This window comes from Protopterus annectens, chromosome 2.part2 (genome assembly GCF_019279795.1).
Source record: "Protopterus annectens isolate FY-2018-M chromosome 2.part2, PAN1.0, whole genome shotgun sequence".
NCBI lineage: Eukaryota > Metazoa > Chordata > Ceratodontiformes > Protopteridae > Protopterus > Protopterus annectens.
Window position 1 is genome coordinate 647134787 of NC_056730.1, and position 15120 is coordinate 647149906.

The 15120-nt window shown below is 38.7% G+C and overlaps 1 protein-coding gene across 1 annotated transcript in view; it reads left to right on the forward strand.

Moving 5' to 3' along the window:
- The window catches only part of LOC122795753 (shootin-1-like), a 944918-nt gene that overhangs the window by 338458 nt on the left and 591340 nt on the right, over positions 1-15120 (forward strand). The window contains exon 6 of the mRNA XM_044064066.1: positions 8928-9025. Coding sequence (XP_043920001.1) covers positions 8928-9025 — 98 coding nt within the window. The remainder of the gene's footprint in view (positions 1-8927; positions 9026-15120) is intronic.

Below are 15120 nucleotides of genomic sequence, written 5' to 3' on the forward strand. Positions count from 1 at the left end.
CAGAACAAACTAACCCCCCACCTAAACACGCTGTTCAACATCAGCCTCTCCACAGGCTTAATAGAATGGCACACAGCAACGTTTATTCCTCTCCACAAAGGAGGGGCCACAACTGACCCTGGTAACTATCACCCCATAAGCCTGACTAGCCTGGTCTGCAGGGCTATGGAGTGCATCATCATGGAGCTCATTAACAAAGACATTAGAAACCTCCAAACACTTGACCTGACCCAGCTTTGTTAAGGGCAGATCATGCCTACTAAACCTGGTTGACTTCTTTGCAACAGTCACAAAGGCCACAGACGATGGAAAGGTGGTTCACACAGCCTACCTTGACCTCGCCAAGGCTTTCGACAACTTTCCCCACTCGGGTATTATAGAAAAACTCACCAGCCTGAACATAAACCCCTGCGTCATGAGATGGGTTGCCAACTGGCTTACAGACAGAACTCACATAGTAAGAATAGCGGGCTCCAGGTCCGACTCTAAACCAGTCACAAGTGGTGTCCCGCAAGGCTCGGTCCTGGGACCCCTACTGTTCGGCATATACTTCATATCAGAAGTACAAGCAAGCACAGGAGGACTATGGCTAACCAAGTTCACTGATGACTGCAAACTGGGAGCCATAACTGACTCTCCGGCTGACACGGTCATCCTCCAAAAGGGCCTTACTGAGATGGACACCTGGTGTCAATGTCATGGCCTCAAGCTAAATGCAAAAAAATGCATAGTCATCCCATTTGGGAAAAAAAAAAAAACACCCACGAATTACCACATAGGTGGCAGCCCAATTAATACAGAACAGGTGATAAGAGATCTGGGGACCCAGGTAGATAGTAATCTCTCCTTTGACAATCATATTGCCAAAGTAGTTAGGAAATCCTTCTATGTGGCCCATCTAATTACTAAAGGGTTCACATCTAGAAATAAAGAGGTTATAGTGCCTCCCCCCTACTCATCACTCAATAGACCCATCATAGAGTACAATGCCCCATTTGGGATGTACCTCACAAGACACTTCCAACAGCTGGAAAGACCACAAAAGTACCTCACCAAGAGGATTACTGGCCTTAAACATATGTCCTATGCAGCCTGACTGAAAAAAACTCTGGCTGTACTCAGTGGCATATCGCTTATTCAGAGGTGATGTCTGCCTGACTTACAAAGCCATGTACAACTCAGAATTGATGGACATGCTTCACCTAAAGAAATCCAAGTCACTGTGAGCCATGCGCTCTAGTGAGCTAAACCTCGCCACAACAATAAATAGAACATGCTGGAGGGATAGATTCCTGTCACAGAGACTCCTCATGCTTTGGAACAAAATTCCAAATTACTTCAGGCAGAGCCCCTCACTAACACTTTTCAAGAGAAACCTTGGCGAGTGGATGGGTAACAGAAAATACACCCCTGGGATCACTTCATTGGCTCTGCTTGACAGAGGATCAGTTAATTAATCAATGGGTGGTGAAAGCCGACACACTCTGGCTAGGCTTATAAATGCCCTCGGGCAGATAGCCTTGTACCTACCTATGAACTATGAACCTATGAACTCATGGGCTTGGCCCAGGAGAGCCTGGCAGAAGCCCAGAAGCAGAAACGGTCTGGTATGACAGGAAAATTTGAGCTAGAGAGTATGCTGTAGGGCAGCAGGTTATGGTTCTCATTCCTGTCAGATACAACAAGCTGCAGGTAGTTTGGGAGGGACCCTTCAAGGTGGTAAGGAAGGTCAGTGATGTTAACTACATGGTAGAACTGGTAGGCAGGAGGCAGGGGCACAAGCTGTACTATGTTAACATGATGAAACCTTACCATGATAGGGAGGCTCTGGTGTTAAGTATTTGCAGTATAAGGCAGGAGGAGTCTGAGTGGGATCTATAGCTACAGGGAGCCAGCCAGCAAAATCCCAAATTACTATGGTAGAGCCTAGGGTTGCCGGCATATGATAGGATAGTACAGCACTGCACTGGGATCAGCAATGCCAAGGCAGCTGGAATCTCAACACAGAGAATGAGGTAAGGTATTCTCAGATACTCTCATCCCTCTCAAGCAATGTTTTTCAAGGGTAACTTAAAAAACTAGCTTGAGTGTTTGAGGGGGATGGAAATGTCATGAAAGGAGATACTCCCAGCCCAGCTGTCTGGAATTTTGTAAATAATTACATGTCGTTTGTGAATATCAACATGATTCATATGCTTGTGCTACAAATGTATTAGAACTGTATGTCATATAAGATAGTTTGTACAGACGTGTGCTGAAGAGGTATTTTACAAAATGCTGTTTAAAAATGGATCCAGAGCATGCCCTGTTGAAAGGGAACAGAAATGTACATACACTATTGAATGTATATTTTTTGGGTCTATATTAAATATTCGAACATCCAAAATGTCGAACGTTACATGGTCGAGACAAAATGTTCGACATTTGGATGTTTGATATATACCAACTCCAAGACCGCACTTCAGTGCAGAAAAGGGAAATGCACACTATCTGCACCATACGGTGACATTGAGAGTCAATCTTCGAACACTTGAAATTTCGAACGTTTGGTCTCAACCATGTAACGTTCAAAATTTTAAGTGTTCGAAGAATTGACATAGACACTATTTTTTAACAGTGGAAACTGGAACACAAGAGGTTAACTTCAGAAAAATAGCTGAAATTAAATTACTTTATGGCAGCAAGGAGACACAATGTTTAAAACTAGGGAACATTCTGCATTGTCTTGCAAATGTTTTATTGTTTTATGATGTCCAAGAAGTACCAAGATTTGAGGAAAAACCCTTATGTATGTATTTTCACAGGTAGATGCTAAATGCCAACCAACTGCATCAATGGTTGTATTTCACCTAGGATGACAGATGACAAGAAATTATGTCATTCTGCAAGCTACCCCAGCAGTAATATTTGAGACATTAATTTGGGAAATCTCTTAGTGAGAGATAGTATTCTGTATTTGTCTTTGACCTGACAACATCAAGATCCACTCACCACATCTGCCTTGCTTGCTCTGAAGTAAGTAAGTCTAGGAAACAGTATAATTATTTTAGATATAGTCAGGAATATAGCAAAGTTTTGCTTAGATATGTTTCTTTACTTATTTATTTCAGACTGTCCTGCAATATTGTTTTAAATATTGCCTGTGATTTTGAACTCTGATATCACTGTACATATATATTTAGTATTGTCTTGTTCTTTTATTCTTTATTATTAAATATAGTTAAACATTTCACTGAGGCTGATCTGTGTAGAGACATATTTATGTTCTGAGAGTACTTGCATATTTATTTGTTGACATTGTGTAGGCCACTCTTAATAGCCTTGTTCTTGGTCAAACTACCATTTGTATCAATAATAACATTGCACAGTAAGATTGGACACCCTTTGTTAAGGGCCTTAAAGTAGCTCTTATTGAGTGACTGGTGCCAGGGGAAACTACCTTATAGTGTGGGCAGAAGGGGACATAGCTAATAAACCTGTGCCAGCCTTTCCCAGGTGTGCGTGTATGCCTGTGTGTGTGTGTGTGTGTGTGTGTGTGTGTGTGTGTGTGTGTGTGTGTGTGTTTGTGTGTGTGTGTGTGTGTGTGTGTGTGTGTGTGTGTGTGTTTGTGTGTGTAACTCAAACCTCAAAGAGTGGATGTGACAGCTACTTGGGTAGGGACACAAGGCAGTGTCTGGAATGATTGGGTGCTGGAGGTCTTGGCTTGGTCACTCAGCTAAGATCTCAACTCTATAATTGTGCCAGTAGGGAGTCGTACTGGGGGTCTAGAGAAAGAGGAAGAAGCAAACTCCGGACTTACTGTAGTCTCTGTGTACTCTTAAAGGAAATTGCACTTGATGCAGAGAGCTGCATCTGGAAATACTGAGTGTGTACCTGTCATCATCTCAATGTATGTCTCCCAGTGTTGCCAGTGGTGAGGATTGAGTCTCCTTGGTTACTGTATGGACTGAATGATTGCCTGGACAGTCTTTGCATATGCTCTGATAATTAATTAGGGGGGGGTCTACAAGTAGGTGATGTTTAAACTATGATTTAACAATAGCTGAAGCATGAATTGTTTCAGTTGAATGAAACGCCTAAATGATATGATTGTTAATGCACACAACACACACAAATGTGAGACCAAAAAATTTCCATGGGACTGTCATCAGTAAATATAATTATCTACAACATATGGTGCTATAATTGTCATTACCTTATGTTGTGCACGTTTTTGTTAAAGTATATTATAGCATCAATGGAGAAAAACCCAGAGGATGGCAAGAAATGAAATGGACTGGTAGATTACTAACTACCTGTGACATAAGGAGAATCCTTTAGGGAGAATGAGGCTCTGTCTAAGAACTGAAGTTAAACTCAGTTAAAAAATAATGTGCTATATTTAAAAATAATGTGCTATAATGATTGGTTTCTTCCACATTGTACTCATACTTGTTGATGTGTAAGCATGTCTGTATGATGTGAAAATGTTTCCTGATGGGCACAGATGAACATGTCTGTGTGTGTATGTGTGTGTATTGAATCTGATGTGTGAAAACCAATGCTGTAAATGTTGGAAAATATGTGAATGATTTGTGTGAATGTTTTTTTTTTGACAAAAAACAAGGGTGAAATGTGTGTGATATAGTGTACATATAATGTGAAAGTGAATGTTTGTGGAAATTTTATGAATATGGATAATTAATGTAATCAGTATGATTTGTGTTATATGTTTATGTAAATCCCAAAAGCGTGAAGTCTATTATTTCTTACAAGGTCAGAATCAGAACATTAATGCACTGGTGCAAAGATGGGGAGTGATGGAATCTCCCTTCATGGAAAATAATAAAATAAAGTATGCTTAAGTGTGTGTGTGTATGTGTGTGTGTGTGTGTGTGTGTGTGTGTGTGTGTGTGTGTGTGTGTGTGTGTGTGTGTGTGTGTGTGTGTGTGTGTGTGTTTATGTGTTTGCATGCATGTATACAAACAATATTAAGGGATCTGGTCATGCTAAATGAAATGCTTTCTGCTGTAAGTTTAGGAAATAAGTTTTTGGATGAGTGGCAAACCCATGAGTCCCAGACTAAGTACCTTTTTCCTACAGTACAAATTGTCAGCTATCCCAGAAACTTGTTTTGTAACCCGGCAGGCTGATAAGTCGAACTCTAAGTATTGATAAATACTTAAATGTTATTGTCCATTAGAGAATGGGTGAACTGTACAGCAGTACCCTTACTGGACAAAATGTTCTCCAGCAGGGTATTAACCTGACTGGACAAAATGTTCTCCAGCAGGGTATTAATTTACAAGTAATGCCTGCTGAAAAATGTGTCCGCAGCTTCATGGCAGCATATCAAGCTGCAGTGGATCTTGAACAGAAAAAAATAAAGGCCACCATTATTTTACACTTGCTAAGCAGCTCTTCTGCTGTTTAGCAAGTGTAAAATGCAAAAAAAAAAAAAAAAAAAAGAAAATCGAAAGAAACTTTCTATGTATGTGTTTATGTCTGTGTGTGTAAGTGTATGCATGCATGGGAGGGAAAGTGAGAACAATCAAGTTATTTTACAGTTACTAAGCAGTGCTTTTGCTGTTTAGCGAGTGTAAAACAATATAAGAGAAAAAAGTGTGTGTGCGTTTGTGTGTGTGTGTGTGTGTGTGTGTGTGTGTGTGTGTGTGTGTGTGTGTGTCTATGTTTTTGTTTCCATGTGTGTGTTTATGTTTCTATCCATGTGTGTGAATGCGTGCTTTCGTGCATGAAAGTGAGGTGTTTGTGAGAGAGAGAGACAGAGAGTGAAGAGTGAAGAGTGAGAGCAGCATTCAGGAGGTTTACATGCCTCTCACCTCTTAGATCCAGTTAACTCAATAAAACCTAAAATAAAGGGGGAAACAAAGGCTCAAAACAGGAACATATTCCTCTGGAAAAAATGAACAAAGTTGCAATAATAATAAGACTTGTGTTAGCATGCATTTTTCTGAAGCGCAAGTGTGTGTGTGTGCGTGTGTGTGTGTGTGTGTGTGTGTGTGTGTGTGTGTGTGTGTGTGTGTGTGTGTGTGTGTGTGTGTGTGTGTGTTTGGGGGGTATGTCTGTGTGAGAGAGGGAGAGACACTGATCGATGGACAAATCAAAGCAGAATCAGGGACAAATAATTAGGGACACTTTTAAATATTGCTACCATTGCCTTGAGCATTGACAAATTAAGAGAATGTAAATTAATACACACTTTCTGAAATAAAAAGTTTATACCTTGTCATTATTTGTTAAACATAACGCATCACCTTTTCTCCAAAAGTCACCAGCCTGGCTTTCAATGAATCAGGGACAAATCCAAACATAATCAGGACCACTTAAAATATTATTGCTATTAACCTGAGACATTGACAGAATAGAGAATATGAATTAATATACATTTTCTGAAATAAATTTATAATTCTAATTCTTGCAATTTAAGTGTAATTCACCATCTTCTCTCCAAAAGTCACCACTTTTAGGAGGGGATTGAAAGGGACAGAGCTAACACTGGAGTTAAAATCGGACACTGGTCAATACATAAGTAAGTAAGCAAAGTTAGGTGAGTAAAAAAATAAATAACCAAACACTGACACTAAGTTGTTTGAGTCATATGCATAGTTCTTATGTCAATAAAATGTTGCACTGACAAACCTGGTGTGTTTTTGTGACTGAGTAGGATGTCAAAAACTATTCACAGGAAGGAAATTAAGCTTACATGAAAATATTATCTACATTAGTAAGCTACAAACAGTAATGAACAGTCAGAGAACTCTTTACAGGAGAATATTTCTATTATATATATATATATATATATATATATATATATATAAATAAATATATATGAATGTAAAAGAAATGACAAAATCAGCACAGTACTACATCATTTCTGTAAGGAGAACATTTTAACCTTTGGCTTACAGTTGCAGTTCATTTGCATGGCAGTCTTGTGCAATTGTTTATTAATGCACATGGCCATAACCCTTTAATGCCCCAGCTGTTCATTAACTAGCAAGTTACATGATGCACTTTATACAGCATGCATAAAAATGGGTTAGCAATAACTAGCCTTTAAACTGGTTACAAAACATAAGGCAGAACTGCTGAGATCATGTTGTTGGTTACAGTATTAAACATATGAGCACCCAAATCAAATACGTGGACAGCTAATGCTTCAGTCTCCACTTTGCAGACTCCTTAGCAGCCAAGTGCCCCAGATTGTGCAATAAGTAGTGGACTACCTTTCACTGGGGCTGTCCGGTGCTACCTAATAACAGTGTACAACAGGCCTCTTGGTATTATGCTCATTAGTCCAAGATGCCCCCTCACAACCAATAAAACTCCTCCCTGGACATCTGAGTATGCAATAAAGAAGGGGGTGTTCTTTTAGCCAGCAAATTACAAGATTTTTCTGGAAAGAACGTAGGCAGCAAGGAGGGCAGCACTGAGCATGTAATGGGAGGGAGAATTGCATAGTTAAGCACAAAAAAGTTCACTCATAAAAGTTTTCTTGAAGATGTAATTTACTTGATAAAAAACGCAAAGCGGAGCCACGACTGTTCACTGTGGAAGCAGAACAGTGGGCTTAATGAATCACAAATGCGGAGCATTCTGCACAATCCAGAGCACTTGGCTACTCAGGCTGGAACACTTCTATGCGTTTAAGGAAAAATTTATGTATTTTTCATGATGTCTTCATGAAGAGAAATTTGGAACTGCTTTATTCACAAAAGTGACTCAGTTTTTGATAGTTTTTTTCTTTCTTTCTTTGGTTTTATGTTTATTTGTTATGGGACTTTTTTGTTTATGTATTATATATACATACATGTATATATATATATAAATATATATATAAGGTTACCTTCATTTCCCCGACAGCTCATTTGACTGAAATTCATTTCCTGTAAAACTCATTTCCCTGACAAGTAGTACTTGCAGTGCACTATAAGGCAAGTAAAAGGGATATGTCTTTTTCCCCACTGTAGTGGAACCCTGGAGTTAGTATATATAGTTAGGGAGGTGGGAGGCACAGCCCCCCCCCCCCACCTAGTTTGGTTTTACTGAATAATATAAAACAAAAAACAGAGAATATAAAACCAAACTAGGTGGAGGGCTCCCAACTATATATACTAACTCCAGGGTCGCACTACAGTGGGGAAAAGGACATATCCCTTTTACTTGCCTTATAGTGCACTGCAAGTACTACTTGTCAGGGAAATGAGTTTCAGTCAAATGAGTTGTCGGGAAATGAAGGTAACCCATACATATATATATAATTACACACACAGACATACACAGTGTAATGCATTTGTTTTATGACATTTTTCTTTTATCTTTTTCTACATATATGTGTCTGTATATATATATATATATATATATATATATATATATATATATATATATATATATATGTGTGTGTGTGTGTATATATGTATGCATATGTATAAACTTGTTTATTTTTCATTCTCCGGCTGCCCTAGCACTTGTTTTACTTCTGTCCCTATTCCAGCCAGACCGCTTTGTGTAATGTACTTCAGTAGGCTACTAGGGTATACATGTTCCTGTAAATGTTTAGCTTTAGGAATTGCCAGGGGCTGGCTAAGTAATTATTTTTATTTATAACAGACACTATCCTCTGTCCTCCACTAGAGGGCAGTGCTTTTGTGGTTGATGGGTTCCACTCCATAATCCTGGGAAAAGTATTGGGACATAACCACCTTATCCCACCCTTTTCGTGAACACCCTCTAAGTGATAAGAGTCCTATATTTACATTGGTTGCCAGCAACTTACCCAGAAGCAAAATGCCACTAGAAGTAAACATTAAATTCTGTATTGTGCTTCCTCGTTTATTCAGCAGCTGAACTGCATTATATTGCATTCTTTTTAACTATAGCTTAACATTATAGTATGTAAAATAAGTGGTCTATTTGTTTTATTTAAGAGCTGCAGGATAACATTTCCAGACTTTTCAATGAGAAGAAAGCTCTGTCCATTCAAGTGGAAGAACTCCAAAGCAGAATAAGAGATCTGACTGAAGAGGTAAACAATCTGATAATTATCTTAATGTTGTTTTATTCAATTTTTGCAAATGAAAAACATTGAATTTTTTATTATTATTATACAAATGTCGACAATCACATGCTGTGAATTGTTTGGTATCATATTCATTCATTCATTCATTCATTTATTTTCTGATAATCTCCTTATCCTACTCAGGGTCATTGGGAGAAAGCTCATATCCCAAAATCCATGAGCATAAAGCAAAAAATTATTCTTAGGTATGATGTCAGTCCATCAAAGCATGTGCTCATGCACAAGCAAAAACACACACATACACACACACACACACACACACACACACACACACACACACACACACACACACACACACACACACACACACACACACACATACACATACAAACACACACCTAGGTACACTGGCACACACACCTAAGTACAATGCAGAGACTGGTCCATTCACCTATTAGTATGTGATTGGAAGGTAAAGGGGAGAACTGGAGCACTCAGTGAAAACCCATATAGACATAGGGATCGAGTACTGTGGGACAGCGGTCCTAATCATTGTACAGCACTGTGCCACCTTCATAACATTTTGTCATCTTATAAATAAATTGCCTGGGTGAAACAAAAAATCTTTCATTGTTATTCCTCTGTCATTAATATTTCTACGTATGTAGGAATATCTTAAAAGATGTATGTGGCAATAATATTGTATTTGCAAAATTACCACATAGTTCAATAGGAAAGTGGTCAGATTTCTGAATATACCAAAATGTATTCCAAATATAGCTGAAAATGATTTCTCTTCTCCAGTATTCAGTTGTTGCAAAAAGCCAGAATCTAACACTTAAGAAATATATAGGAAGTATAATATAAGTTGAAAGACTGACTTTGTTTACAGAAAAAAATGAACAAGGAAGCTTAGAAATAGTGTGAAGACAGTCCCAAAAGTATGTTTTAGGTTGCCTGCAAGATAAATGCAAAATCTTAGTGCCTGCTAAATAAAGTACATATGGTGATATTCCATCGGCAGCACTGATTTTAATTTTCCATTCTTTGATAATAATTAAGCGTGGAGATCTAGAATGAAATATCCCTAAAGTTTTCACATAACTCAGAAATATCTACTGGAAAGCTAAAAATGTGGATGCAGTCTTCATGGTGCTGTTCGTATCCAGTTTGCATTTTTTTCATGGCATCTGGACACTGCAATTGACATGTATATTTCCACAGCTATGTGGAACAGCATATTGCTTGTTGCTATAATAGACTGGCACCTCACCTAAGTGTCATGTTTAATCATAGCCTCACCTCAGGCTTCATGCCCACTGAGTGGTGCACAGCTACAGTTATCCCATTCCACAAGGGGGGATCCACCTTGGATCCTGGGAACTACCATCCCATCAGTCTGACGAGCCTGATCTGCAAGGGCATGGAACTCATTATCATGGAACTTATAAACAAAGACATTGGCAACCTTCAAACACTGGACCCCACCCAGTTTGGGTTCATGAAGGGCCACTCTTGTCTCCTGAACCTGACTGACTTCTTCAAATCAGTCTCCAGAGCTGTGGACGAGGGTAAGGTGGTCCACACAGCCTATCTGGACCTCGCCAAGGCCTTCAACACCATCCCCCACTCTGTAATCATAGAGAAACTTACTAAGCTGGGCATAAATCCCTACATCACTCGATGGGTTGCCAACTGGTTTACTGACAGAACCCACACTATAAAAGTAGCCAATTCCAAATCCAGCTCCAGACAAGTGACAAGTGGAGTACCTCAGGGTTCAGTCCTGGGACCGCTCTTGTTTGGCATCTACTTCTCTGAAGTACAGGCCAACACTAAGGGACTCTGGCTAACAAAGTTAGCAGATGACTGCAAACTGGGAGCCATTACTGAATCCCCAAATGGTGTGGATATTCTACAAAAGGGCCTTACAAAAACAGATGCTTGGTGCCAGAGCCATGGGCTCAAGCTTAATGCCAAGAAATGTATAGTTATCCCCTTTGGGAAAAAAACATGTATGCATGAATTACCACATAGGTGGCAGTACAATAAACACCAAAGGTGTGATGAGAGACTTAGGGACACAGATGGACAGTGGTCTCACCTTCGATAACCACATTGCCACAACAGTCAGGAAATCCTTCTATGTGGCACACCTCATCACTAATGGCTTTTCATCCAGAAAAAAGGAGGTCATTGTCCCACTGTACTCATCCCTCATTAGACCCATTATAGAGTACAACACCCCATTTGATATGTACCTCACAAGACATCTGCAACAGCTGGAAAGGTCTCAGAAATACCTCACTAAAAGAATCACAGGCCTAAAGCAGATGCCCTATGCTGACCGTCTAAAAAAACTCCAACTATACTCTGTGGCATATCATCTACTCAGAGGTGATCTCTGCTTAACATACAAGGCCATGTCAAACCCTGAGCTGTTGGACATGCTTCACTTAAAAAAATCCCTCAGAGCCACATGCTCCAGGGATCTAAACCTTGTCATCACAATGAACAAAACATGCTGGAGGGATAGGTTCCTGACCCAGAGACTCCCCATACTCTGGAACAGACTGCCCATACATGTCAAGCAGAGCCCCTTCTTGGCCCTCTGCAAGTTGTATACAGTTTGATGAGAGTTTTCACTATCACTATGTATTTAACAGATATTTCATCAGATGGGGGGGGGGGGGGTCTTTGCTTGAAGTACACAGAACTGCTGTACTGTCGTATTTGGAGGGTTCTTTTCTTTCACGTGTTTAGAGTTATCCCAATGGCATTCCCCCCAAATTTTCCAATAGACTAAAGTTGAAGTTATTAAGCCACATCAGTGTATTGTGTAGAATGAGATAATGAATTTACTAACAGAGCATCACATACTTTGCATGCAGTGAAAAATGGCTTTGCAAAACATTGTGACTTCAGAAACTTTGGCCTCACTCATATTTGAACAACTGAAACTAGTGTGTCCCAGTTTTTCTGCATAGCCTCACAGACTCCAAATGCACAATTGTAAACTTGATAATGCATAATTGTGTATCTGCCATTAAATGCTAGTGGTCTAAATACTTCTGAGATACTTCATCGGTACTGGAACTAGAGGCACAACAACATTTATCAGCCAAAGAAAAAGTATGCTTCCTGTGACACGTCAGTATTTAAGTGTTAAGTCTGCTGTCATCCTCTGATTTCCCTGACAAACACAGAAAAAGTACAGTATACTGATGCAAAAGTTTCTTACGGATGGCTCGCATAGTGCCATGGATCAGAACAAGCTCTCAGCAGTTTCATACCAATATGCATGCTACAATTCACCACATAAATGTTTATATGTATATATATATATATATATATATATATAGATATACATATATAAATATATATATGTAAAACTCTCACTGAGGAACATCACACTGAAAATGATCATATTTGTTAAGTCATGAAACAACATTATCAACATGGGCATAATTTCATGCCAGAGGAAGGAAAGCCTCCTAACAACCCCAATATCTCCAAATTCCGCAAATTACTAGCTGCAAGATCCTTCAGCTATAAGGGTAAGGTGAAACTTCCTTACCTCCACAGCTCCCTAGTCTCACTCATTTAACATTATAGTATTTGACTAATTATAGAAGTCAATTAATTAAAAAAACAGCTATTACTGTTAAGGTAAAGTACTGTCCAATATTAATTATGTAGCCCTTTAATAAAGTTTATCCTTTAACAGGATTGTCATCTTTGAGTGGTAGCCAAAGAAACTTGCAAAGGCAACAACATGAAAACTGATGATGGGCCTTTATAAGTACAAAGCAGTATCACTACAGTGTTTATTGACAGGTGAGCAATTTCCAATAGAAATATATGGCACTGAATGGAAAATTTTGGGCCCACGGCCAAGTAGTTCCAGCTGGTAAAATTAGTTTCATGATTTATGAAGAAATATAAAACACATCATGTAACAGACATCATGCTGACATGCTCTGTCATTGCAGAATGAATGTACTGTTTCATTTTATTCTATTCATTATGAAGACATAGGGCCATCATACCTTTCACCTGTACAGATTTTCACAGAACGTCCAGATTTTTGCCTCATATTTTTGGTCTATTTCTCATAAAAGTTGTCATTTTCTGGATTTTTGTGACAAATCATTGATGAATGAATTCACTTAATAATGACAGTCATTTGTGTTTCAGACTTCATATCCTACAGAAAATGCACGTTAACACAAGACCTTTTATTCTAGCAACTTTCTAAGTTTATAAGTGTAATATTTAAAAAGTGTCCTTATTTTTGAGGCTTTGTCCCCACCTATTATGTTTGGCTTTGTCCAGATTTTTCTGCTAAAAGTTGAGAACTATGATGGCCATACTTACTTTACAGGAAGCACAACAGAATTGAATTTTAGCCATCTGCGGTTACTCAGAAATGAATTTCTTAATTCAATAAGCCCAATGCATCCATGCTATTAGCATGTATTTTTAAGGAAATGTTGCACAGTTGCTAACGTATTGTGTGGCCACTGCATTGTACCAGCATTCTGAGCTACCAAAGGCCACATTCTCATCAAGATTTTCCTGAAGAAGTTGGACTCTTAAGACTGTCAGCAGCCAAGTCTGTGTGTAGAGTTTTTCTTTGAAATAATATATGGCTGAATGTAATTTTTTTTCAGAGGTAGTGAATTGTTGGCTCATGGGGTATAAAACAGCTTGAAGGATAGTGAGTACAGAGATAAGCCTTCAGAGAGTGGCAGACTCCTTTGGCTGTTGGCTGTCTAGAACAGGGTAGAGTTTTGATATTTTTTAAAGGACATCATTTTTCAAAAATACTGAATGTAACTATCTCAAAATACAATCCCAAGGAGAACAAGAAGAAATTAATTATACAGCATCTTTGACATATTGGTAGAATCTTAAAATTGTCATCTTCCCTCTTGTGTTTTATGGAGAATTTTCTTTCAAATATATTGCAAGACTGAATAATTATCATGAAGTTTATAGTTTAGTACTAGGCTAGCTACTTACCCCAAGTGAGAATCAAATGCTGCACCTTGTGTTTGTATGGTAAAACCCTTAACAATTATGCCAACCTCCTGCCCATGTATGTTTTGTTGTTTGTAGCTGGGATAATGCTCAAAGCTGAAGATTATGGGTCTCATATTGCCATCACTTGCATGCCCAGTGGCCTAATTGCTATATGAGAGAAGGTAATACATCTTATGCTTTATGCCACAAACAAATAGACAAAATAATAAAATGTATTTGTTCTTTATTTTGCTGGTGATGGCAGGAAGCTCATTTCTTTAATCTTGGTCTTGAGGCTTCACACCTCATAGGTCATATTGTGATTTTCTGATTACACTGACAAAAAAGCAAGTACATTTAAAAAAAAATCAGTAAAGCACCAATCAGAATTCATTTAAATCAGTAAAGCACCAATCAGAATTCATTTAAAAGCATGAAATGTAGTTCAAGCTGTACATATAAGTGGAATAATGATGGTATCTGGTCATCCAATCACTGCCTGATATGGTGATTGACATTCATCTGAGAAGACTGATCAGAAGGGGCACTGAAAAGATGTATTTTATAACTTTTTCTGAGGTTGGATAACCTCAAAGTTAAGTATAGGGGGGAGGATGAACGGAGGGATTAGGGGTGATCTCTCCCTACAAGGATGGTGCAGGGGGTAAACTTTCTACAGAAAAATATACATTTCAAAAGTTCTATCCAACTTCAGCCATTTGTGACTGGACTACAGAATCTCAGTCTTCTTTGGCAGATGAAACCTTATTCAGTAACAGCATGTGCTAGGGAAAAGTAAATGCCATGTAAGTAGTTTGAGGCCTTTAACTTCACACCACCATCATTATACAAACACATGTATATGGCATAAGATGTGACTGTGATATGGCACTAAATTTCAGCTGAGATTCTAATCCATTACTTGGTAGTGGTCAGGGGTCTTGGAGGTGGCTAGCTAAAACAGGTTCGTTTTCAAAATGCAGTGCAGGTTAATTGCCATTCATTTGATGCTGCTAAACAATAACAGCAGCATATTTTAATACACTAAATATTATAAAATGGATCTATATGGTACC